This window comes from Podarcis pityusensis, assembly GCF_964106645.2.
Source record: "Podarcis pityusensis genome assembly, chromosome: 5".
Classification (NCBI taxonomy): domain Eukaryota; kingdom Metazoa; phylum Chordata; class Lepidosauria; order Squamata; family Lacertidae; genus Podarcis; species Podarcis pityusensis.
In genome coordinates this window covers 53,448,589-53,474,811 of record NC_138032.1, presented here as the reverse complement: position 1 = coordinate 53,474,811, position 26,223 = coordinate 53,448,589, and the positions used below count along the sequence as shown (strand labels likewise).

The window sequence follows — 26,223 nt, the reverse complement described above, 5'->3', positions numbered from 1 at the left end:
AGAGGAGGAGAGTCAGCTCGGCCTCGGGCGCGCCGCTATAGACGACGACAACGCCTCTTCGCGAAGCACCAGCCCGCCTAAGCGCGCCATTGCCCGCCGTCGGAGGGATACTGAGCGACCGTCGGTGAAAAGCCGCGTGTGCCTCCCGGTCCGAGAGCCGACGACATGCCGTGTGTGGCGGACTGGCTGAACTGCCCCCTCAGTATCGTGCAAGGCATCTTCGGTAAGCGAAGGGGGAACCGGAGGGGGGGGACTTGGGAGGGCGGCGAGGCAAACAAGCAACGCCGAGAAGGCTTCGGGAAAGAGAAGCGAGGGAGGAGGACGAGGAGCCGGGGCTGAGACAGGCCAGCTGGGCCGGGATCAACCCGGAAGAAGGGGTCGGCTGCGCATGGAGGGGGCGGCAGGGCAAAGTGGGCCTAGCTGGGCAGAGCTGGAAGGCGTTAGTGGGGAGCTCGGCCTTGCCCAGCGAGAGGGCAGCGGACGCCTGGCTCCCACTCTTCGGCGGGATCGCATGGCAGAGCTCGGCTGTTGTGGTTGTGAAGCGCCCTGAAAGCAGACCAGAAACGGGGGTAAGCGTGCCTCTGAGCATGTGTAGTATGCCTTTTCGCGTGCTAAAGAATCGGGAGGTTCCAAGGAGCCTTCAGCATCACTTTTCCCCTCGAGGGTAATTGCCAGATCAGAGCCCTCTGTCAGAATAAAGTGAGGACGTGGTATTAGGCTGGTGCATGTCAAAGCCCAGTTAGGCAGGTAAATACCACGCTGTCTGGCTTCTACATGTTTTGTTCCTTACCCGTATCAGTTGCTGGGGTATTTAACTAGGGTGTCTGTGTCTCCCAGGATGTGTGGGTTTAAACCAAGGCAATTGAAATAAATGACCATTGATTTAAACAACCAAAAGAGAGCCACTAAAATCAAGTAGCTTATTGATTGGTATGAACAACGACAGCCTGCTATAGTAACAATTAACTTGTAAACATATGTTTTAAGGAAACAAATGCCTAATATCTTATGCAGTACAGAATTTATAGTGTCGCACACCACCACGATCTCCGAGCAGTGTGAGATTCAAGGGGTTCCAGGCTTTTCCAGGTCATGTTCCTTCAGAATGAAGTATAGCAGAGACTCTGCTGTCTTTAGGGTATCTGGTTTATTTACATGTATATATGACCCAAGTCTATAATGGAGAGGTTTGTGGCATTAACACACCCTAAGATGGTCTTGCTTCTCCCATAGCCCCATCCTTGGATTCCAGCAGAAATAACACACAGCTCTGTCTCCCAGCTGCCTAGCCTCCAGTCTGCCAGGTTCTAGCTTCTAGCTCACGTAATACCTTCTGGTCTTTGTAACTACCAGTGAGTTGAAAGTGGGGGCACAAAGCCTTTGCAACCTTAGAAGGGGACACAATACATTGTGAGCAGGTAGTAAAATTGAATGGTTTATGCTTGGCGTTCTCTGTGTACATGCATGGGCACTACGCAAGATTAGTTACGGTACATAGCGACTAAGTTGGCTGTCCTACCCACCCCGCCCTTCACACCAGGCGAGAATTTACCTCCAGCCCCCCCCCACCCCTCATCTTGCTGGCCTTCTTCTCTGACCAGCATGAGTGACAGATGCAGTGGTGCCTCCATCACACATCACTGCTACCCAACTAGGGTTTGGGTTGTCTTTCTATTGTCTAGAATTTTTCAGAGGCAACAGCTACTTAGTTAATTGGCAAGGACAGTTTGTTCTTCATGACATGGAAAGTACCGTATTTTTTGCTCTATAAGACTCACTTTTCCCCTCCCAAAAAGTAAGGGGAAATGTGTGTGCGTCTTATAGAGCGAATGCAGGCTGCGCAGCTATCCCAGAAGCCAGAACAGCAAGAGGGATCGCTGCTTTCGCTGAGCAGCGATCCCTCTTGGTGTTCTGGCTTCTGGGATTCAGAATATTTTTTTTCTTTTTTTCCTCCTCCAAAAACTAGGTGCGTCTTGTGGTCTGGTGCGTCTTATAGAGCGAAAAATACGGTATATATCAGTCCTTTTTGATGGTGATGTGGGATATTTGGGAAATTTTGGGAGACTTTTCTGATGCTATATAGCAGGGGTGGATAACTTCCTGCCCATGGGTCAATCCTGGGCCTCCATGGAATCCAATTTGGCCCCATGGCCATTTCCCCCAAACCACATCATGCATGGAGGGCAGGAGAACAGGGTCAAACCCTGCATTGGCTGCATGCCCTGTTCCTAGAAGCAAACCAGATCGTTCAGCCAAGGCAGCAGGATTTAATCCCCACTCATCAGCTGAAAAGAAACTGAGATATGAAAGCTAGGCACTAAATGGTACCTTAAACCTAGGTTATATGCGCAACAACAGAATGTCTAGGTGCACTTTTTTATAACAAGAACACAAAGCTGAAAATGAATGAACTGCAGCTAAAATATTATGTTTGTTTTTCACATGGTCTAGTCCTTCTCCTGCCCACCCCCCTAATATTCTAAGAGGGTCTCTTCTCCAATCTTCAGAAAGTAGCTGGAAGTGGGGAGGCAGAAAAAGGTCCTCCTTTCCTTCCACTCTGCAGTTTTAATCTGAAATCTTAGGCACAGTATTGTGCCCAGAGCTCAGAAACTGTTCACGCTAATGAAATTCCCTGTCGCAATATGCGTCTTCAACAATGGGGGTTTTGAACACTGTTCATTGATTCAGATCTTTCTGCTCTTCCACCATCTCTCTACCACTTGTTTGCTTAAAGGAGAAGTGTGGAGCTGCTTCAAAGAGCGATATTTCAAAGAGGCTCAAACAGGAGCGTGGGAGCTGCCTTAAAGCCCTTTCAAACAGCAAAATGGTTTTGAAGCTGCTGTAAGTTCCTAAGTGCCTGATAGCCAACAGGCTGCCCGGTACTGGAAACCTCACACAAGAAATAAGACGTGGCCACCTGTCATTTATGTGATATTGTGATTCCCTAATATTTTATTTGCAATTGGCATCCATTCAATGTTAAGAGTGAACTTGTGAAATTGATTATTTTTCTCCTGAAAATAAAACACTGGAAAATTTTCTGTTTCTGAAAATTTTTCACCCCACATTTGGTTGACAGACTAAATCAAGGATTCAGAACCTGTGGCTCCCCATGTGTTGCTGGAACACAACTCCCATCATCCCTGAAGACTGGCCATACTGCCTAGAGTTGATGGGAATCAATAAGTTGATGGGAGTTGGAGTTCAGCTGCATCTGGAAGGCCACACATTCCCTATCTCTAGTCTAAATATTCAGTTTGCTTAATTAAATGCAGTAGCATTTTTCTTGTTCATGAACTCCAGCAATTGGTATTCAGAGGCATGCTGTCTCCAATACTAATAAATGTTAGCCTTACTAGTTGAATCAAGTTCTTTATTTTTTCCAATAACTAATGCTATCTGACAATATTCTTGCAAAAATTGTGTTTGCAGTTAAGTCAGGATTCTATTTTATTGCCCAAATACATTGGATTGTTGAATGTTCTGAAATAGTTCAATTTCATTTGGTTTTTCCTAGCTCAAAATAGTCTGAATCCTGAATGGGAGAGAAAAGTAACGGAATACTTCAGAGAGAAGCTGAAAGAAAATAATGCTACTAACTGGGTAAAAATGGGCTTACTTATTTACATATCTAGGTCATACCCTTTTGCTTTGGTGGCAGTACTCTTGTGTTTTACACAATATCTTCCTGTAACATTGCTTTAAATAAATTTGCGAACTGAACTGAGAAAAACTACTAAAAGGATTGTAAGGCTCCAAGCAGATGGGCAGAGCGGTCCTAACCAAGCAGATACAAAGGCGTATCTCTGTAAGTTAAATTGCATTCTAACTGCTCCTGGTTGATGGGGTGTAGGGGAAATGCAAACCTTCATTTTCTGTCCTTTCGTTGACTCTTATTGAGGGAATTTAGTTACACCTGCATTTTAGGTGATGTAAATTACTCTAAGCTCTGTGGGTAAAACCAATGAATTAAGGGAGTTGTGATGCAGCATAAGGTTCTTTATCCCTCTCCCTGCACACATTTCCCATTCTTGACATTCCGCCTTTTTGCCCTTTACACCAGCATAACTTAAGCCAATTTAATTTACGCCACCAGGGCTTTCCCTCAGCCGGTGTAAGGGCACCTCATTTTGGGAGTGGGACGACATACCACATCCTAACTTCTCCCACTTGGCATATCTGATGTTTAGGATTGCACTGTAACTGCAATAGGAACTGAAAATCTTTATTAGAGAAGAGCAAAGTTAACAGACTATAACTTCATTGAAAAGACAGTAAGTTGAATGCACCTGTAATTAGATACCTCAAGTATAACTGGGACTTGCAGGTATTGTTAACCTAATGATAAGACACAAAAATATAAAAAGGAAGTGGCTGGTGGAGGCTGGTCTACTAGAGAGATTTTGAGCAGGAATAGTCAGAATGCAGAATTGCCTACTCTGTCTGTTTAATTTCATTGCATTGGCAGCAGTGTGTCTTAGCCTCTAGGACAAGCATCCCCAAACTTGGCCCTCCAGCTGTTTTGGGACTACAATTCCCATCATCCCTGACCACAGGTCCTGTTAGCTAGGGATGATGGGCGTTGTAGTCCCAAAACAGCTGGAGAGCCGAGTTTGGGGATGCCTGCTGTAGGATAAGTCTTCGCAGTGGCATACTGTAGAAGAGGGGGCCACAAACCCTTTTGGACTACTGGGCAAATTTTGGATTTTGAGAGAGTATTGTGGGTGCCAGTCACAACATGGCTGCCATGGGAGATGGACATGTCATAACACAAAATTAGAGTGAATATGATCATAGCGAAGCTTTTCCCACAAATGTATTTCCATACTAGGAAAAGCTTAACCTGTCGAACTTCTTCCTTATAGCTGTTAAAGGCACAACCTTGCTTTTCCCCTGTGCCAGCTTTAACACCTAGGCTGCCAACCTGTACCCACCTACCTGGGAGTTCAGGGTAAAAACATGCTGTAGGTAGAATTAGACATGAACACAAAGGGGAAGTCACATGAGCATACCAGATTAGAATACAGTGGTGCCTCGCAAGACGAAATTAATTCGTTCCGCGAGTTTTGTTGTCTTGCAATTTTTTTCGTCTTGCGAAGCACGGTGTCGGGAAAGTTTTGGAAAAGCTTCAAAAATCACCAAAGTCTTTAAAAACCTCAAAAAAGGCTACCACACCGCGTTCTATGAGTTGCTCCTCGAAGTCAAGTCGCAACTGTATTAACGGTGTTAAGAAAAAGGAAACAAACTTGCAAGACGTTTCCGTCTTGCGAAGCAAGCCCATAGGGAAAATCGTCTTGCGAAGCAGCTCAAAAAACAAAAAACCCTTTCGTCTAGCGAGTTTTTTGTCTTGCGAGGCATTCGTCTTGCAAGGTACCACTGTAATAAGCATTCCAGAAAGAGCACTATTTCTGATGACAAGTTGTTTGAATGACACTCGGTGTTGGCTTAGTTGAGATTAAATATTTGAACATCAGTGTTCTCTGGTAAATTCATTCCCATCCCCAAAGTACAAAAGAGTAAACTGAAGTGTGATTATAGCTCAACATCCTGATAGCCTGAGAGACTGGATAATTGGCAATTAAGCCTTGTAATGAAGGGCATACAGTGAATTCAGAAAATGAAGGTTTGAATGATGACAGTACCGTGCTGTATTAATACAGTTTTACTGCTTATCATTGTTATTCAAAATGCTATGGATCTGTTCATGGCTCTTAGCACCTGCATTTAACAAAAAGAAAAGTAGATGTTAGCAGAAGTGGTTTAACCAAAGAGCCACAGCATTTCCCAGGTCAAAATCTAGCAGTAAAAGACTTCTAAAAAGCTTGACCTATCTTAGAAAACACATCTGTATTATCTATTATACCGATTATCTATTATACACAGTAGTAAAACTATTGTGAACTTGATAACTTTTTTTTCCACTGGCTGATGTAAACAAACAATAAGGCTGCTGCTAGAATACTAAAGAATATACATTATAATTTTTTTATAGATTGATTTCCTCATGATTCCTAATTACTATATAAATTAAGGTTTCGTTAGAGAGTAAAATTCTGTATATGTCATGTGAAAGTAGTAGTAATTCAAGAATATTATTTTCTTCTGCAGGTGCCTTCATTGAATGATGTCCCTCTACATTATCTGAAGCCAAACAGTTTAGTGAAATTTCGCTGTATGGTTCAAGATATGTTTGATCCTGAATTTTATATGAATGTTTATGAAACAATTGACATGCATACTAAATCATGTGTAAGTGGTTCTTCTTTATTATGGTCCTTATTGCTTTATCACATGCACAAATACGTGCTCTCTCTGTGTGTGCTTGCCTTACTAATCAGCCATGATTTATGGTGGCCATCATCCACCTCCTCTCGCAAATCTTCTGCTTATTGTTCCATGTCACATGGGGCTTTTGCAGAAGTTCGACAGAGGGTGAAAGAGAAGAAAAAACCAGCCACTTCCCTTTCCACAAGTCCTCCTGACACACAGGGTATCAGCAACCAATCCATGCTTTTAAAAATCCCTCAACAGTTCATCAATGAAGAGCACCCCATGCTTGAGTAATCTGAAATTAGGAGTGTGTGCAGGGATGATGAGTAATCAGTCTTCCCCCTTAAGAAAGAGGATTCTTCCTTCTGTTTTAACTCTGGATAGGTGCATCATTATCATGCTCCAAACCCTGGCATTTCTTGTGTTGGGCATATGCAGTGACGATGAAGGACTGAGACCTACAGATATTCCTGCCAAGACTGAGCAGACCCTACTTAGATGGACGACTTTCAGGTCTCAGTCTCTTTAAAGAAACAGGCATGTCTGCGGCATAAAAGTACTATCTTGGACTTGTTCTCAGCTGAACTGCTTTGCATATTAATTACCATGGCAGAAGGTTCAGCAGTGCCTTTTGGGAAGCAAGGCCACCACATCAATTATTGGTATAACTGAAGGGGTGTGCCCTTTTTAATATGAAATTTACATAATCATATTTTGAATATTAGCCTCCCGATAGATGCTGAACATCTGTGTCAGGCATAGCCACAAGCCATCATGATTTAGCTCTTCATCTGTAGGAGTATTTTGTAGCTGCTTTCAGAAGGGGGCTATAGGCCAGAATTTTCCCCGTATTCAATTCTTTGTCAGATTTATTTTGATCTTTACTTTGAAATATGTAGTGCAAAGCATAACCACAATTGAAGAGATTTCTGTTATGCATAGAAATGAATGTGAACTGATGTAGGATACAACAGTAATCTCACATTGTCTTCTTTTTAATAGGTTTTGCATTTTGGAAAATACAGAGATGTAGCAGAATGTGGGGTGAGTGATAACATGGCAAATATAGCTCCCTGTCCGTCCGTCCCCCCACCCATTTTCGGTTTTGGATTTGAATAATCCCCAGAATCCATAGGGGAGATGGTTTGGTTGGGCAAGCTGTAATGCTTGCACTGACAGAACGATTAGAAGAGTGACACTGAATTCCTCCCTTTGAATAAAACATCTAGCAGTTTGGGGTTTTTAAGTGTAGGTTTTAAAGTGATAAACCTGAACCTTGTGAGTGATGTTTCTTACTTCTGGGCAATAAGCCGTCCCATATATATGTGCCTCTGCCATGCTTCTCTTGCACCTCTCTCTAAAGAAAAAAATAGTACTTCAAAGAAGTTTATTTCCACAAGGATATGCATGCAGGGATATTTTTCTGTATTGGCAAAACGTTGATTCCAGCACTACAACTAAGAATGTATTTAGTGGTGTACTTGATAATGCCTCTGTCCTGTATTACACAAACAAGACAGTGAAGTGGAAATAGAACAGACTATCCAAATGTAGAAGGTTTTGATGATCTGATCCTTTTGGTGCATCTAGTGCTGAATTCAATTGCATTTTTAAAAAATATAGAAAGTCTCATTTATGCCTACATTCTAGGAGAGTAGCCACATTGGTCGTCTGCTGCTGTAAAAACAAGTCTTGTGACATGAGCTTTCATGAACAAGACAAGATCTTCATCAGATGCATGAAATAGGCTTTTGATTATGAAAGCTCGTGCTGCAATGATGCTGTTGCCACAGAATGTTTCTTTTTCTTATTAAGATAGTTATCTGAAAATTCATGGTTCTTTGAACTTTGAGATTTAGTTATAAACACATAGGATCCGTAATAAAACATTGCAGTGTGAAGTCTCATTTACAGGCTTCCAACAAACCAGCCATGCCCTTCTTCAAGATCCTTGTTTTCACTCTATGTTGTTCTTCCAACCCAGTCAGCATTTTATGGCTAGTGAGCATGTTCAGTCTTCCATGGGTCATTTTAGGTCAAACCCCCCCTCCCATTTTTAGATTTCCCCCCTAAATATTTTGATTGGTACTCCTGCAAACTTTCGGATTCCTCCACATCTGCTGATATATCCTTCTTGCACATGGATGTTGCCGTTTTGGCTACATAAAGATTTGGCATCCAGAGAATGAGGCTTTTATTAAAGTATATTGATTGATTCAACATTTTAATTTAATTTGAGCTTTGATTCTTACATTATACTGCGGGTTTTGTCTGAGTGATGCAAGCATTGATGAGTCATTATGGCATATAATATCAAATTGTTAAAGAAGCCTATTTTATTTATTTATTTTTGTGACTGTAATTATGATGAAGCAGTTATTCCAGTTTCTAAGAATAAAACCTGCATGATTTTTGTTCCATAATAGGAAAACTATTTGCAGATGTTTTGTTCTTGCATTTAAAATGGTTTAAAGCATCAGCTGCATCATGAACATGGTTGTTGGAAGAACAGAATATATTGTATATTAGTGTGAAAAGGAGTACCGCTATATGAATCTGCAACCCTTTTTGAAACAAAAATACTTCGGTACTCTCAATATTCTAGTAGATTAACTTCTGTTACAACTGACCAAGTAGGATAGAATTATTTGAAGTAAATGTGGCCAAATATTATTGGATATCTCGTATTCTAATGTTGTGTAATGTCACTTGATTCATTTCTAGCCTCACCAAGAAATAGACTTAAACCCTAAACAAATAGTAACGGGAGACAGACAGACTTTATACTGTGTTCCAGTGCCTGGAGAGTCGGCATGGGTGAAAGAAATATCCTTTGCAGTTCTTTGACTGTGCTGTATGCTGATATATAGAAAAATATATATGCAATGTGGGGTGGAGGGGGAAAAATGTAGAGTTGGAAGAGACCACAAGAGTCATCTAGTCCAACCTCTGCAATGCAGGAATCTTTTGCTCAACATAACCCACAACCCTGAGATTAAGAGCCTTATGATCTACCAACTGAGCTATCTGATTAAAGTGCCTTGAAATTTGAAGAAAAGGTGCTGTACTGTCCTACAAAGAAAATTGAAGTGCTTTGGTTTTTTTAATTATTCCATAAAAATGTAGGGTCGGTTTTTCCAGGCATATCTACACAAGCAGATGAGTAGCTTTGTACTTTTTTAAAATTTTAGAATACTATTAAATTGAAGTTTTCGGAAAAATATGACTCCCTCTGGTGGTTAATCCAAAAATAACAAATCTATCAAATCTAGTATACATTGTAGATTAACTTTTTGAGGGAGAAAGGCAAGCTTGAATACAGCTTTAAGACCAGTAAAATTACTCAGCTAGTGGAAGTATGTTGGGTAATTACTAATTAGCTGTGGTTAAGCCTGTAACGGAGGCTGAATTATGTCACTTCAGTGGAGTCTGTTAGATTAGATAGAAAATGTTCCTAAGGAGTTTCATATGCAAGTAGATGCAAGTTATTTTCACAATTCTCTATAGCCTAAGACAACATGTGGAATATGTTCTATTGTTGTATACATCCCATGAGAGGATGGTGCCTTGTTTCCCTGTCTTCTTTTGTTTTAAATCATTCCATACAATTGAAATACCAGATCAAATTATGCTGAGTAGATCATATCAGTAAATGCTATTGTCCTTAACTAGAGATTTAAGCCTATACCAGTGCAAGCCAAGCTCGAGTTTGCCCTTCGACATCCTATACACCAAGTCGCCACAAGAGGAGTTATGAGGAAGATGAAGATATGGAGTTGCATCCATCTAAACAGAGAGAGCAACATCTGGGTATCAGCTAATTAGACATTCATGGTTTTATTTTAAGTTCTTCTTACACCCAAAACACACTAAAGTCGTATGGCTGAATAGCTGTTTTATTGAAGCACATATTTTTTTGTGCTTCACTTATTGGGCTGCATCTATGATTCTCTCTCCACTAGATCAAGTGCTCTTGCACTAATGGACTGATGAGTTTTAAATGTTGCATAACAGAGGAATCCATCGCAGCAGCTGTGCTAGTGGAAACTTGTGCAACTGATTGTGCAATCTGTTGTGCAACAAAGTTACCAGCATCTTGCTTATGCATTCTCTTGCACAACAATATTCTACCGGTGCAAAATATTTCACCAGCAAAACAAGTACTGTATGGTTCTAGTTTTGCACTACATTGGATGCACCCCATTACAACATTTACTTTTTTTACCCTAAACCTCTGGCCTTGTAAAGCTTCTTTGAAAAACTGGAAGTTTTAATTTCAACTTTGATTGGACTTTGATTAGAAACTGCTTCTTCTAACTTGCAGGAAGTGTGCCTGATATCCATGGGAGTGGAGAGCCAAAGCGATTAGAAACAGAAGCATCTGCAAGACATCAGACAATCTCCTTAAATTGCTCACCTCCGCTAGATCTAAACTTTCCACTTCCAGGAGAGAAAGGCCCTGCATGTCTTGTGAAGGTAATAAGCCTATCAAGCGGTATTAAGCATTACCTCATTAACATTTTAAATCCATGGATGAAATATGGAGGCTAAATTCAACCTCCACTGATGAAGATAATAAGCTTCTGAATGCCCATTACTGGGGAGTCATAAGAGTGAGCATGTGGCTGCAGTCAGGTGCTGTTTGCAGGCTTCTCATAGACATCTGGGTTGGCCATTGTGTGGCTATTATGAGAACAGGATACTGGGCTAGAGAGCCTCTGGCCTGATACAGCAGGGCTCTTCTGTTCTTAAGAAAACCAAAATAATGTAATCCTTAAAATAAATCCTGCCATTAAATGCACTGTTGACCTAGGGTATATTATTATAATTCAGAACACAGAAGTATGTGTAGCTGCAGTTGTACTCACATAAGGAGACACTTGAGATGTCATGTTCCTTTAATCCTATTTATTCAGATGAAGTTATATGTGCATTCTTAAAAAAAACCATGATCATATATTTTATGTGAGTTGACATAGGTGAAACAGCAGGATACTCGTATCTCACACAATAAATGGCAATACGTAAATCTCCAAAGTAGGTCTCCAAAAACTGGAATGTGAGTTAAGAAGTAGACCAACAGTGGTGTCTGTGCTGGGGGTTGTGCATGTTGATTAGTAACGGGTTGTGTGTTATGCAGCTCTGGCCATTACTGCTGCCTATTTCTGAAATGATTAATATATTCTCTGTAAAGAGTAAAGCTCAGTGCTAAACTCATGGAAATGGGTAAAATGCAGCTAGTTATTACAGATGTCTGCAACCAAGAAGTGGCAGATACAATGAAATGTGCAAGAAACCTTCTACTTGCTCTCTTAAGTCTCTACAGTTATGTTGAAATCTACTTTATGATTTTGCTAGAGAAACACACTGGCTGTATTTGGATGAAACAAAATAAAAAAAATCCTTTCAGTAGCACCTTAGAGGCCAACTAATTTGTTATTGGTATGAGCTTTTGTGTGCATGCACACTTCTTCAGATACCGATTGTATATGGATGGTTTATTGTTACAGGAATGAGCTGCAGCAAGCCTCAGGTTTGTGCACTCCCTTCCCTCTCTTCTCATCCACTGTGGTCACGAAGAAAAGATCTAAAGCTGTTGCTTATTTTTGAGTAACTGTAGTTTACTCAAAGTCCTAAAGTCCTAAACTGCAGTTAATCTTAATTATGGTTTGTTGAAACAAACCAGTTTCATAATCCAGAGTTCAAAATCTGCTTTTTCCCCCAGTACAATATAGTTAAGATTAACCACATTTTGTCTGCGTTCAGACACTGTGACAAGCTGCAGTTAATCCAAAACAGAAGCAAACACTTCCAGAGTCCTCCTTGCAGCCATACCAAAAGAAAGAAGGGAAAGTGCAAGATTATGAGACTTGTTGTGAGGAATGAGGCAGAAATTCAGTTCACACTGCAAATGTGAACCTACCTAATTCGCAGTACCCAAAACAATACGTGAGCTGAAATGCAGCTATCTCGCTTCTCTGAATTTTGCTGTGCAGTTCTCAACCCAAATTATGTACAGTATGCATAAATGTGTATAATTAGGAGACAATATACATAAAACATGCATATATTAGTGAAAATAACATAAGTAATATACACATAAGAAGAAAAGGTTTACAGAAATGTGTGTATTAGGAGAAATGAGCACTAAAATGTTGGTGAATTTTTGGGAGACCGTTTTAAAAAGAAATTCGCAAACTGATGCAGAAAAGTGAACTTGATATTGGAGGAATGAGCATCTGGAAGAAACTGAAATTGAAGGATTCATCCATTCCTACTTGCTGTTGCTCATTCCTGCAAAGATAAGTCCTGGCTTAATATTCAGCTCTATGCATTATGTTACTATAATCTGTCTCTTCTCTTAAAAATACTCTTTGTGACAGATATATGAAAACGGGGATAGTTTCAAAGTGAATGATGTTCTTGAGGTGTATGGGATTTTATCTGTCGATCCAGTCCTGAACATGGTGAACAACGAAGATAGGTAACATTTTAATGTTAATAGGATCCACATTTACAGTTATTAATGATAATAATGATGAAGGCACACAGATTTGAGCTACAAACAATATTTAAGTATTTTATTTGTAATTTATCAGTATAATAATGGCAGTGTGTCCCTAACCCTTTGGTCAGTGTGCTTCAGAACTGAAACAGGAAATTTATATCAGTATCTTTCTTTTGAAGATTGCTGGCAGTCCACAATCCTGCTTTGTTTCCAGTGCAATTCAGTGGACAGGGTGGGACAAGAGTGGGGGGAAATTGGGTTAGAGTCCCACCTCTTCCATGTATTTGTTGTATGTCTCTCAGCCTCAGTTTCCCACTTCATAGAATTATGGGGAAGGTGTTTATGAACACCATAAAGATGATGAAATGTTCTTTAAACCAAATTCACAGCGCAGTAGTACCTCGGGTTACAGACGCTTCAGGTTACAGACTCCGCTAACCCAGAAATAGTACCTCGGGTTAAGAACTTTGCTTCTGGGTGAGAACAGAAATCACGCAGCGGTGGTGCAGCGGCAACAGGAGGCCCCATTAGCTAAAGTGGTACCTCAGGTTAAGAATGGTTTCAGGTTAAGAACTGACCTCCAGAACAAATTAAGTTCTTAACCCGAGGTACCACTTATTTCTGTATAAATAAGCAGAAGTATGATGCAGTTTTTGCAATAGCAAGCTAAGCTCAGCTTTTACTATGGTGCTGACAGCATAGTTGCACATGCCCTGCTGTCTCTTTATGCCCTGCTGTCTCGCTATGAGGGTGACAGGCAATGTCAGAAGGAAGACCTCTTCATTCGTTAATCAAGCTCAGCTATGTTGTTGACAGTGTAGCAAGCAGGAAGCCCCCACCCCCCAGACCAATCTATGGGTCCTTCAGTCTGAAGTTGATGTTGTGGAAAGTTACAAGGCATACACACACTTCTTGACCTAGTTGGCTGCCACATTCATGCCAATCACCACGCTGGCACCACTCCAGACACCACTTAGGATTGCTCTGTTAGAATCCTGGAAGTGTTCTGTGTATGCAACATTGGGAAGGGTTTCTAGCCATGTTGCCATTTTCCTTTCGGCCTCAAGCACCATAGCAAAGAGGCCTATTATGTGTAATACCTTCCCCTGTAGAGCTTATAGCTTCCGCCCACAGAAGTACATGGTGGCAGGTTTTGATTCTAAGTGGGGTTGAAACCTTGTAGTAGCTGTCCTTCCCAGTAGACTTGCCCCTCCCAATTTTTTGGGTGTACGTTTTTTTAGTCCCACTCTATCTGTTTTATATGTCATTGTATTCATTGATAGCACCTGTATAACTGCACAAAATGTGTCTTAACCTTGGCTGTTTTTATTTACTAGGGAGAATTCATCCTCTCCAGTGGAGTCTATGGAATGTATGGACACAATGGAAGAACAGAGGGTTCATAGTCCCCCAGCCTCATTAGTTCCCAGAATCCATGTGATTTTAGCACAGAAACTTCAACACATAAATCCATTATTGCCTGCCTGCCTTAATGAAGAGGAAAGCAAGAGCTGTAAGTAGTTAAGCTATTAAAAGAAAGATTACCTCATTACTGATGAATGTCTGCACTGGACTTTATTGTTTCCACTTCCTCATTCACAAAGAAATAAGCTTGTTCCCAGAGTCCTACGTATTCAGATCACAAAGGTATTCTACTAAACATCTTTTAAGCCTTTGATTTTAAGGTTTTTCTAGATTTTCCACAAATACATTGGCATTGTCAGGGGGTTTTTATTTGAGAAATGTGACTTGAAATAAGCTTATTCCTGGAAAAAGGCCCCCCATGCCAGTCCTAAGTAACCATTGCTCACCCCCTGTAGCAACAGTTAAGGCTCTGGTGTACATTTCGTACTTTTAGCTGGTGAACAAATGCATATGAAATATGCAAATATGGGATTATAGTGTGTATGTTACAAAGATCCATACTCCAAATAGTTAAAGAAGGTTGCTATCAACACTGATCTCTTTGGTTTTTAACTGAGCTTGATTTTGCTTCGTGGCACTTGTATTTTTTTTAGTAGTTTCTCTTCTCTTGTTTATATTTTGGCTACAAGTTTTACTATAAGATCCTTGGTGGAGACAGAGCATATTGAATCCTTTTGTAAACATAGCTGGTAGTTATGCATCCTACAGCATATTTAAGACCCTTGGCTCAAAAAACATTCAGTTTCCTTTAATGAGGGGTTCACTGTGGACAGGATTCACGAATCCAAATTGGCTGTTTTTCAGCAAAGGAACAGAAGCTGAGGAAAAAGCTCTTAATTACAATATTGAGTAATAGTCTCTCCCCCCTCCCCCCACAACAGCTGTTGCCCTGCTAGATACTGCTCTGAGGCAGAAGCCAGCCTCCTAAAAAATCAAAGCTCATATTAATGATTATGTATTTCCTAGCTTTTTTTAAGGAAAATTGGGTGGGGTTTTTTATACATTGAATTTTCTCACTTAAGCACAAGTGTTAATTAAAAGTGTGGGTTATGCCAGCTATTATGTGGGTTATGCCATCTATTATGTGAGCACTCCATTCGCTAGAGAAATGTTTACATAAAAGGGGAAGAAAATTAATAAATAAATTGCTTTATTAGCTTCAATTCTGTCCAAATTCAAGTTACCATTCATTCCTGTGTTTGAAAGTAGACAGTAATGAGTAAAGATAAAATATTACGATATAATCAGTACTACTTTCTTAATTGTTATTTATTTGCAGAGCAATCCAAACAGTGTGGGAGAGGGAGAACTGAAGGGCAAACACCTTTTTTGGTGCCCTGCAGAACAAAAGGGAGCATAACGCAGTGGGGGGTTTTTTGGGGGGGGGATCTGTTGCCACCTGCTCTTTCTTTTTCTTTGGGACTTGCATATGTTTACTCATTTGGGGGGCATAATGTCAGGAGACTGGGACTTTTTCGGATGTATTACTTTTCCCTGCTCTCCCATGGCATACCCCTTTTCCTTTACTGAATTCTGTAAGGTGCAGGCTACAGAGGGAGGCCTGCCCACTCAGAGGTAGATTTGAAACATTATTTGGCCCCTGGCACACTCTCCCAAGGACTGCAAGATTAGAAAACGTTTATATACCACCTTTCAATTTTATATTCTCTGTAGTTTACAAATTAAGATTAAAAAGGAGACATTATTAAAATAACCCTCCATATAATCCATGTACAACATGCTGTTTTAATGTCTGCATCTGCATGTTCCACTGAGCCATAGTAGAGTGCTGTATGAATCGGCTACATTGCATCTTAGGCTCCCATCCTTTTTCGCATGCAGCTTCTGCTTTTACATAACCACAGCTGCTGTTTCATTTACACTGTGGTTAATATTAACCATGGTTGATTTTCAAACAAGCCAACTTCAAACCATAGTTACTGACAGTGGCCTGCTGAACAAACTATGGTTAAGGCTAAGCACATTTCTAGATCCAGATGAATCTGCAAGCTGCACCTTAAATCAAGAGCAGAAGCTTGCAAACAGCTCCTCCCAGCTGTGTGTGCAAAGATAAGGGGAGACATGCAGCCCATTGCCTGTCCTGCACATTCATATTGTGCTAAACTATGCTTTAGCGTTAAATGAAAATGTGACCAACAAGTGGCCTCCCCAAACATTTAGTGATGCTGCTGCATGTACGCCAATGTGTTCATTGGTCCTGTCCTGCAGAGGGCACCCACAGACCAGAAGCTAAGCAGCAGACCTCTCAAATTCAAACCCAGACTGGCTCATGGAGGCCAGTCTATAGCACAGTATCCTCCTTCAGGGTTAGAGTCACCTCCTTCTCTTCATGAAAGATCCAAATCCAACCATGCTCTTCTTACCTCTTGGTGGTAGTATTCTGAAGTTCTGTGCTCTTTGTAATGACAGACACCTCCCTGTGTTTTTGTGTAATCTATATTCTTTAAACACACACACACACACACACACACACACACACATATAAATAGTGTTCTGGCTTGTGTAATTATGTACTGCTTTTGCAGACCAGATTTCGTATAGTATTAGTTAGTGTCGTATGAAAGTATATAATAAGAAAGACGTTACGTTAAACCAATAATAATAATAATAATAATAATAATAGTAAGGGCCTATGCTGAGAAACTTTGCCCCAACTGTCGGACAAAGTAGCATGGTGTGAAACTTAGGTGGGCAAAGTTTTACAGCAAGATACAAAATTTGCTCTTTTGCTGGATATAGAGCTGTATGTTGTCCAGTCTTTTCCCCAGTTGATACTCATTCATATAAAAAGAACTGTATTTTATATGACTGTTAGGCAATGGTATTTCTGTCTACTCCCTACTGTTCTCTGTTAGTTGTTTCTAGTTTTATGTCTGAACTGTCACCAGTCAGAGCAGAGCTTCTTGGCTTCCTCACTCATGCCTTCTTGGGAGACAGCCTGGCTGCTGAGTACCTTATATTGCATCTCATTTCCACAGTGTAAGTAACCTGGTCAGCTATTTAGAACATTTCATTTTTCCCATACAACCCTTTTTAAATTTAGGATTTAGCATGCAGCTCAGCAGATTCTTAAGTGTTCTGTCAGGGGCTCAAAGAGATAAAATAACATCTATAAACTAATAACCAGAGCAGATGTTTTAATGTATTGAACCCAAATACACAGGAATAGCCTTGGGTATCATTGCCCAAGAAATTGAAGATGGTGCTTCCCTTAAGCAAGAACTCTGGGAAGCTTTCAAACAATGGGGGCAGCGCATGTGTGTAATAAACCATGGTTCATTATGTGCACCAACTTCAGGGTCGTGTTCTCCTTCCTCCACCAGTACAGCTCTCAGTTTCAATAAACCACAGCTCAGTGTTGGCTCTGAATCCTAAACTGTGGTTAGCCCTACCTATAGGTAATTCAAACAGACTAGCTTCATAAGCTTTGGCTCAATGGTAGTTTCAACTAACCATATTTAATACTAAACACAGTTTGACCAAGTTTGAGCACAATGCTTAACTGCCAACTTACTACTCCTGACTACACCAGAGGAGGGTGGGAAAGCGCTTGAGCCCAAGGCTCACTGTAGCTAATTCTTGTAAGAGCGAGTGAGAATTTGCTCAAGGGTGGTACATTTTGGACAAAAATTATCCAAATTTACTTCCATTAAATTGTACCCTATTTTCATCATCTAAAGTTGGGCCTTCAGCTCGCCTCCAGACTGGGCTCCTATAGCATCAGGAAGTTACGGACCTGATTGTCTTATGTGTTCCATATGTTATTTGCATCTCATTCTCATTCTTGGCAACTTCTCTACCTGGGCATTTGAGTTTGGATGTTTTGTTTCTCACCTTCCAGTGTCTATTGGGAGAGGAGCAGTTAACTGGACACATAAGCTGTCCTTCTTCTCACCCAATGAACAATTATAACAAAACCATCCAGAAATAAACTCCTTCAGGGCTTCTCTCCTTCTTAAGAGGTCAAAAAGGGGAAGGTTGAGTCAATATTTGTAACTACCTCAGCCTTTCCTGATGATTGAAATAATTGTGGAGGAGAATTTGGAGGTTCTGAATAATTTACCACCTGAACCATTGATATCCTAAACTGTGCTCCCAATCATCATTCACCATCTACATATGGAGCTGAGGTCTTTTCTGGTATTCAGATGTATAAAACTGAAGCTCACTTTACAGGGTCTGGGGAGGGGAAACAATTTTTGAGCTTTCTATTAGCCTTCTAGACATCTGCTTTTTTTATTTAAAAAAAACCCCATGAATCATGAATTTGCCCCTAACTTCTTGCAATCACTCTAGCAATTTCAAAATGTCTGCTTTCTCTTTTGTGTGTTTTCTAGCTATGCAAGAAGAGATGTTCTTCCTCTGGGAAAATTCACAGTCAACTTAAGCGGCTGTCCAAGAAATAATGTCTACACGGAGCACATATACAATATTATTCAGCAGCTAGTGCCTGCAGTAAGAATTCTATATATATAAATGCTTTGTGGAGCAACTGATTGTGCAATAGTTCACCTATATGAGTATGTTGATACAGTAGCCACCTAGAAGCAACATCTTTAGTACTCAAGGGTACTATAATAATTTGGAGCTTTAAGGAAACTCAGTAAACACGTAGGACTTGCATCTTTTAAAACTAATACACAAAAATCTTAACTCGCTACAGTTCTCTTTTTAAAAAAAAGTTTGCTAATGACATATCTAAGTGTATTGAGAATAAACATTTGTATTCCCCATTCAACTTGTGATGTCTGCATGGTTGCTGTTTGATCCTTCCTTTGGAATCTGGTGTGTGTGTATTGACCCACTTGTTATATCTCTGTTATTGTTTTAGTGTTGTTTTGCCTGTCAAAGAAACACTTCTTAGCGGAAAACTCGTAACTTTTTTTTTCTTGACAGTCCTATCGCCTGCCCATGACCATAGAGAACATGAACTGCTTAAAGTTTAACCCCCACAAGGACTACACAGCTAACCGCTTAGTCAGTGGAGTACTACAGCTCGCAAGCAATACCTCCCTTGTGATAGATGAGACTCTGCTTGAGCAAGGACAGCTTGACACTAGAGGTTGGTATTTGGGTTTCATTCATCCATTCATTATCCCAATGCAAAGCTCTCTTGCATTAACAGAAATATTAAGAAGAAACCAGATCGCTGCATTTAGAAAGGATAATGTTGGCTGTTCAGGTTGCACTGTCATTATTTTACAGAGTTATCTCTCAGTTGACCCATTTTTGTCATCACATCTGTGTCAGTTTAATTGGACAGTGTGTCTAACTGGCTCCAGTCTGTAACTTTATTGCTTAGGGCAGAGTACCTGAACTTCACTATGGTAGCTTTATATGTGTTTCTGCCGCCTACTTTTGTGTCTGATCATTTTGCTCTGTTTGGAAGCAGTGCTGACTTCATCTCCTTATACCGCTGGCATCCTTGTTTTATAACAGGGGTAGACTCCCAATTCCAAAAGCCACAGGCAGGACCTTCGTGCTGGTTAACCTAGTGGTCTACTCCCAAAATGTATGTGTGTTTTCTCAAGCTGACAATCCTAATTCTTGAAATAATTGGACATTTTATTTTATCTAACATGTCAGTGAGATCAGGGTTTTCAACCACTGGTTGGCTTATATCATAACTTCCCTTCTGACAAACAGCAGAGTTCACATAACACGGATTTCCACCCCCTTTGTAAAGATATGGCACAGGGGGCTGCAGACAGAGAATTTGATGGAAGTTGCCCTTTTTCATCAACAGAGCAGCAACCTAGGATCCAAGCCATTGTCTCTGTAATGTATAACAAATTCTCATACGTGACAACCCATGTTATATGTAGCTAACCAATTTTTACAGATTAGCATGATTAGAGCAGAGTACCTGCGCTTAAAGTACTGCAGAAAATTTGGATTAAAGTCCTTTCAGATCCCATGCTTAGTATCAAGATGGAGGGTTTGATAAATAGGTGCCAGCTGGCAGCTCAACTGGAAGGAGAGATTTTTTTTGCTGATTTCTGCAGCATAAAACGTGGCTCTGGGCGGAAAGGAAAAGTGACAGAAATTGCTTTCCTTTCCTCCAGCAGGAACTTCCACTGATTTTGAGTTACTTCTGCAAAAGGAATAAGCCCTCCCATTCACAGAAGGACAAATCTGGATCAGCGCTATTTATTTTTTTTAATTTGCTTGTTGTAAAGGGATTTTTGTACCACCACTGAGAGTTTCCAGGGCAGTTCACAAAAACTTGGTTCAGTGCTCCAACAAAATCTTAAGTCTTTTAATTTAAAACCATTGCTTAAATCTGCTTAACACTTTAATTCATTGTTCTAGTTACTCCATGCCTTGTTTGTTCTGATCAACCTGACATGTGCGTGGAACAGTCGATTTGTTACCTTGTGTTTGATATGGCGGGTGGGAATTTGCTCCGTTTTCACTTCACAGTGTACTTTTGTGAAGGCTTAATAAGGAATTCCTTCCATTCTGCCCGTTAGTGGAATGAATGTTCGCTGCTCTAAAGGCAGCTGTTTCCAGCTTTGCTGAGTCACTGCTGCCTTTCCCAGCGTGGGAGCCTCAGCCTCGAGCCAGTTCTGAACATCCGGTTAGCTTCCTTACTCAGTATTACCAGTATTAGCCTCAGGCATCTATTGAAAAGCTCTGTATTAAGGGAAACTAAAACTTAAATCTGCAATTCACTGTATCAGTAGATCATTCTTGGCAGAATAGAGCTTCTGGTGTCATTTAGTTATGTTTCTTGGCTTAAAACAGTGACGTGTCCTTATAATATTCTTGGGCTATTTTCATAACTCCAATGTAGAACGCCCAGGCTATCTTAAACTTTTCTACTAGCAGGTTTTCCACTTCTGTTGGATCATAAACTATTGCTATCATACTTTGTCTTAATGTTAGCTACACTTGAAAGAGCATGTAATGAGGGCCTAGTCTGCATTTGTTTGTACCTGGTGAAGAGGCTGCAAATGTGAAAAACAGGAGCCACGCACAGCCATGAGTTGCTATCATGATTCTTTCTTTCTTTGGGACATAGTAAATGAAGGAATGCTCAAGTAGTGCACTTCTGCTTTAAAAGCAGGTGTTGGTAGGTACAACGTGGTCAGTAGGATGGAATAGTAGTTGCCACCACCTAAGTGGTAGTGCCTCTTGTCTACTACTGTATACAGTGGTACCTCGGTTTACAAACTTAATTTGTTCCAGAAGTCCATTCTTAAACCAAAACGTTCTTAAACGAGGCACACTTTCCCTCCTGCCACCGGTGCCCTTCAACCGTTTGGCTTCCGTTCCTCTTTGAGGCAAAGTTCACTAACCGGAACACCTACTTCCTGTTTTGCGGAGTTTGTTGCCTGAATAGTTCATTAATAGGACCGTTCATAGACAGAGGTACCACTGTATTAAAGTTCGGATGCCCGATTATTCTTCCAAAGCAACTGCTCTATTCCCAGCTTAAGAATGGAAAGCGAAAGAGGTTTAAAGAGGTTCTTAAAGGCAAATCTTTAAAAATTAGTATAAGCGCTGATAACTGGGAAACACTGGCCTTTGAGTGCTCCAATTGGAGAACAGCCTTTACCAAAGGTGTCATGGACTTTGAAGAAGCATAAACTCAGGGCGAAAAGGAGAAACAAGCTAAGAGCAAGGTATGTTTGGCAAACCCTCACCATGATCAACGTCCGCCTGGAAACCTATGTCCCCACTGTGGAAGGATGGGTGGATCCAGAATTGGCCTCCACAGTCACTTACAGACTTACTGTTAAGACCGTTTTCATGGAAGACCATCTTACTTGGCTACAAATGATCGCCAAAGAAAAATTCAATTTCTTTCCCTGATCAGGGAACAGACATGTCATCTATCTGGAGCTTCATATTTGGTCTCTTAGCTTCTTTTGAAATCATACTGATGCTATATTAGTACTTGTTCCATGGGCCACAGGGATTGCTACAGCACTTTTCCAGCTGGACATGATGGGTGCCATAGCACCTGGTGAGATATATACCCTAGCAAATGGACACTGCAGAACTTCAGCAGGCACAGGGGAAGAATGAATAAGCAAGAACAATGGGATTTCTGGAAACAAAAGCTATTTCTTATAGATGGAAGTTCATGGAACCCTGAAACTCTCACTAATTTTTTTCCCTTTCCAGCACCCTCCTTATTCAGATGACTAGTGTCTGGTGTTGAAAAGCTGAAATTGCTCTCTTTTTTGTTCTACCACTTAGTTCAACAGATACTGTAGTACCTGGAATTCTTAACTGATATACTGAATAAATAGTAGAAGCTATAACAGCAGAAGCTATATACTTGTGCAAAATATAATTCTCTATTCTGTCTCCTTCCAAATATATACTCCAGGATCTACTCTAGGACTTGACCTAATATCCCTGTGAACTGGAAAGTGCCATGATACATACAGTAATATTACATCGTCTTGGAGTAGACTCCACATCCTGAAGTGTGTGTGTGTAATATAACACATATTCTTGTGATTTAAGTGGATCATTTATTCCCAGATAGTAATATACTGCACAAAATAACTTCCAGCTGATCACTGAAAGACTGTGTTTTGTTTAAAACTGAAGACTTTGCATCTACATTTCAGAGCATTTTTTTTCTGTTTCTGTAGGTGTTCACAATGTGACAGCACTAGGTCACCTGATAACTTGGCAGAAGGTGGATTATGACTTCAGTTACCACCAGATGGAATTCCCATGCAACATTAATGTCCTTATCACTTCAGAGGGCAGATCGCTCCTACCGGTATGGCAATACTTCACTTTTCCTCTGCATTTGAAAGCTTCTTAATGAAGAACAAGAGCATACTATCCTAGGCCAACTAATTTTGTGTGTTATCACTACTTGCCACTTTCAACTGCTATGCTATATTTGCTATATTATATGCTATATTTGCTATTAAGATCTCATTTACTTTGAAATGAAAGGGAAAGGCTGGGATGCTGTAGCGATAGGACAACATAAATCTTAGAGTTAGAAGATGATGGCCACACATCATAGACATTATGTGTGGTGTTCCATTTGTAGATGGAGAGAATAGACCAGATAGGCTAGTTCTTGAGCCCCCATTCCTCAAGTTAGAGCTGTGTAGCAAATGCATCTATTTAGGGTTGCCTACATTTTGTTAATAGTCTAAACCATATTTGTGTTTTGTTTCCCCCCCCTTTGCCCCCCTCCCCCACCCCCAAGCTCAGCTCCCCTCTCTGATTTGTTTGCACATATTATTCTCTGCATGTTATAAAATTGTAATTGGTTATATTGATTGATAATTTGTTCTGTTAAAATTGTTTAATAAAAAAAATATTAATAATAATATTTTTTACCCCGCCCATCTGGCCCATATCACAGCCCACATCACTCATAGTATGGAACTGATAACAGTGAAGAAGTAATGCTGTGCAATGTCTTTCCACAGTCCGACTGCCAAGTTCACCTGCAGCCGCAGCTCATTCCCCCCAACATGGAAGAGTACATGAGCAGCCTTCTCACAGCAGTGCTGCCATCTGTCCTCAACAAGTTCCGTATTTATCTAAGCTTGCTGAGACTGCTGGATTACAGTATATCTGATGAAGTGACCAAGGTAGAGAATGCACTTTCCGCTTTACCAGGATCTCTTGTCGAGCAGAGTATATAGTTTGGGACAGTCATTCCATCTAGGCTGCCACCTCCCTTATCCCCAGTACTCCTTGCCCTAACTATGAAAGGGAATCTACCATTGAGGATTTTGTCGGACCTCAGATATGACTGCTTCAGCCTGTTCCTTCCTGAAAAATGTCAAGAACTGTCCTAGAATCAGTTAAGTTGCTATTATCAAGGGGAGAAAGTGCAGGAGGACATGATCCTATGAACGGAGAGTGTGTATTGGCAGTGGAGTAGCCAAATGTGGTCTGGTCTTCTCATGGGTGGGATAGAACACACTCTTCATTTTAGAATACTGTCTTCAAGGGATAACAGCACCATGTAGGGGCCCATTAGGAGCTGTTGTAACACCAGGATACTTGGGAGTAAAGCAGGTTGCCATTATATAGGCTTGGAACTATAGTCCCTCCCTTCAATGGAATATTTTGTCAATACTGCACTGCATTCCTGCCTCTCAGTAGCTAAAAGTAGCATCAAAAAGGGGTAATGTTTATTTTGTGTAGTGGGTAAATAATCCTTCCCACCTGGAATTCAACATGCCTCAAAAGCGCAGTGCTATAAGCAAGGTAATTTGCTATTTAGTTCCAACTCGTTTTTAAAACATACTTCAAAAGTGCAATAATTTTATCACTACATTTAATCAAAACACAATTTCTCTTACAGGCAGTAGAAGATGATTTTGTGGAAATGCGTAAAAATGACCCTGAGAGTATCACAGCTGATGATCTTCATAGAACTCTGCTTGTGGCAAGGTGAGAGTACAAATGCAGAATAGCAAACTGCAAGATGCCATAATCTGCTGAAGACTTGCTTATCCATTTAACTGCTTCAGTTCTCTTCTTGGCCCTTCCCCACCGTTGCTCATTTATCTTCCTCCATTTCCTTTTGGAGAGTCACTAAATCTCTTTTTTATGGCAAGCTGCTGAAAAAAAGTCCTGGTTATGATAATTCTTGACCTGGATTGCCAAGAAATTTAACCTAGACTCATAGGAGCCTACAAATAACCTATACTATATAATTAGTATAATCTATTTAAGTAGAACATGATATGCTGACCCAGATTATGCAAAGGAGGATTATGGGGCTACCTAGAACATGGGTCAGCAAACTAAGGCCCGCGGGCCAAATCAGGCCCAATTGCCTTCTGGATCCGGCCCGCGGACAGTCCAGGAATCGCTGTGTGGATCGCCAGCACATACCTTCTTTCCCTCTCCCTCCGTCACACAGCGGTGGCGGCGCCTCCTCCCTCCCTCGTCCTGACTTCTCCCCACCCTGCCTAGAGGAGGAAGGGGGCTGGGCTTTATTAGTGCCAGCAGCAGCAGCGCTTTAGTGGCTGCCATTTTAAGCAGCGCCTCTCCAGAGCCCTTTCATGGGCTGTTCATCGTCTCTCTGCTGCCAGCCCCTTCTGCTCGCAACACACAGGTAAGAAGCTACCGGGGCTTGTCCAGTGCTGTGGAGAAGGGAGGGGAGAGGTGGTGGGGGTGTGGCTTATAGTCTGCCCCCCCCCCACAAGGTTTGACGGACAGTGGACCGGCCCCCTGCTGAAAAAGTTTGCTGACCCCTGACCTAGAAGCACAGTTGTTTAGCTTGCTGCTTTCTTGCACAGTTAAGGGATATAGAGTGAACACAGATTACAGTTGCAAAGTTAAAACCCGTGTTTCTACAACGTATCTTTCTTGCCTGCAGGTTCCTTTCTCTGAGCGCTGGGCAGACGACGTTGTCAAGAGAGAGATGGCTCAGAGCAAAGCAGTTGGAGGCACAACGTAAAGTGAGACTACAGCAGCAGAAGTGTGTAAATGGAAATGAACTCTAAAGCTACAGCTCCCATTTTGCTTTGATGACTGCAACTTTTGCCTAATCTGTGGAGCTAGTACAAAGGGTACTAGCTTATGTTTATATTGGGTTTTGTAGATAATTTGTACCAGAATGTTACGGCTGTTTTCTCAAACTTGGACACAATTTATGGTGTTCAACAGATTTAACACCGATCATAAAATTTTGGAGCTTGTTTTGTAACTGAACTAGAAACAATGGAACAATTATTGTTTGATATTAAAAGTTTACTATAAAAAATGTGTCTCTCTTTACTAAAGTGCAGTGATCGTTGCCTCACACTAACAGTTGAGTGAGTTTAAGCTTACTGCCTTATTTGGGTGGGAATTTGAGGCTTGAATCATGGCCAAGCACATCAGAAAAGCCTATGGAGTCTCCCAAGTTCTTTGAGAGCTTTATTCGGCCATTCCTCAGAGGACTTAACTGAGAATTCTCTCAGTTAAGCCAGTGGCTGGTTATTCCAGGCAAGGCTCTGGTATAGCCCCATAATCATCTCTCCTCCTTCACAGCACTCCTGATGAGACAA

General features: G+C 41.0%; 1 protein-coding gene across 1 annotated transcript; it reads left to right on the top strand.

Annotated features, from left to right (window-relative positions):
• The first annotated feature begins 31 nt into the window (after positions 1-31).
• On the top strand, positions 32-25,930 carry MCMBP (minichromosome maintenance complex binding protein). Its single transcript, XM_081005249.1, has 16 exons — positions 32-223; positions 3,518-3,603; positions 6,109-6,249; positions 7,273-7,314; positions 8,995-9,096; positions 9,951-10,080; positions 10,595-10,746; positions 12,654-12,754; positions 14,116-14,291; positions 17,080-17,203; positions 18,562-18,679; positions 19,121-19,286; positions 22,837-22,970; positions 23,641-23,805; positions 24,528-24,616; positions 25,551-25,930. Exons 1-16 carry the CDS (start codon positions 166-168, stop codon positions 25,675-25,677), a joined length of 1,911 nt encoding a protein of 636 aa, XP_080861375.1. The 5' UTR covers positions 32-165; the 3' UTR covers positions 25,678-25,930.
• The last annotated feature ends 293 nt before the right edge of the window (positions 25,931-26,223 follow it).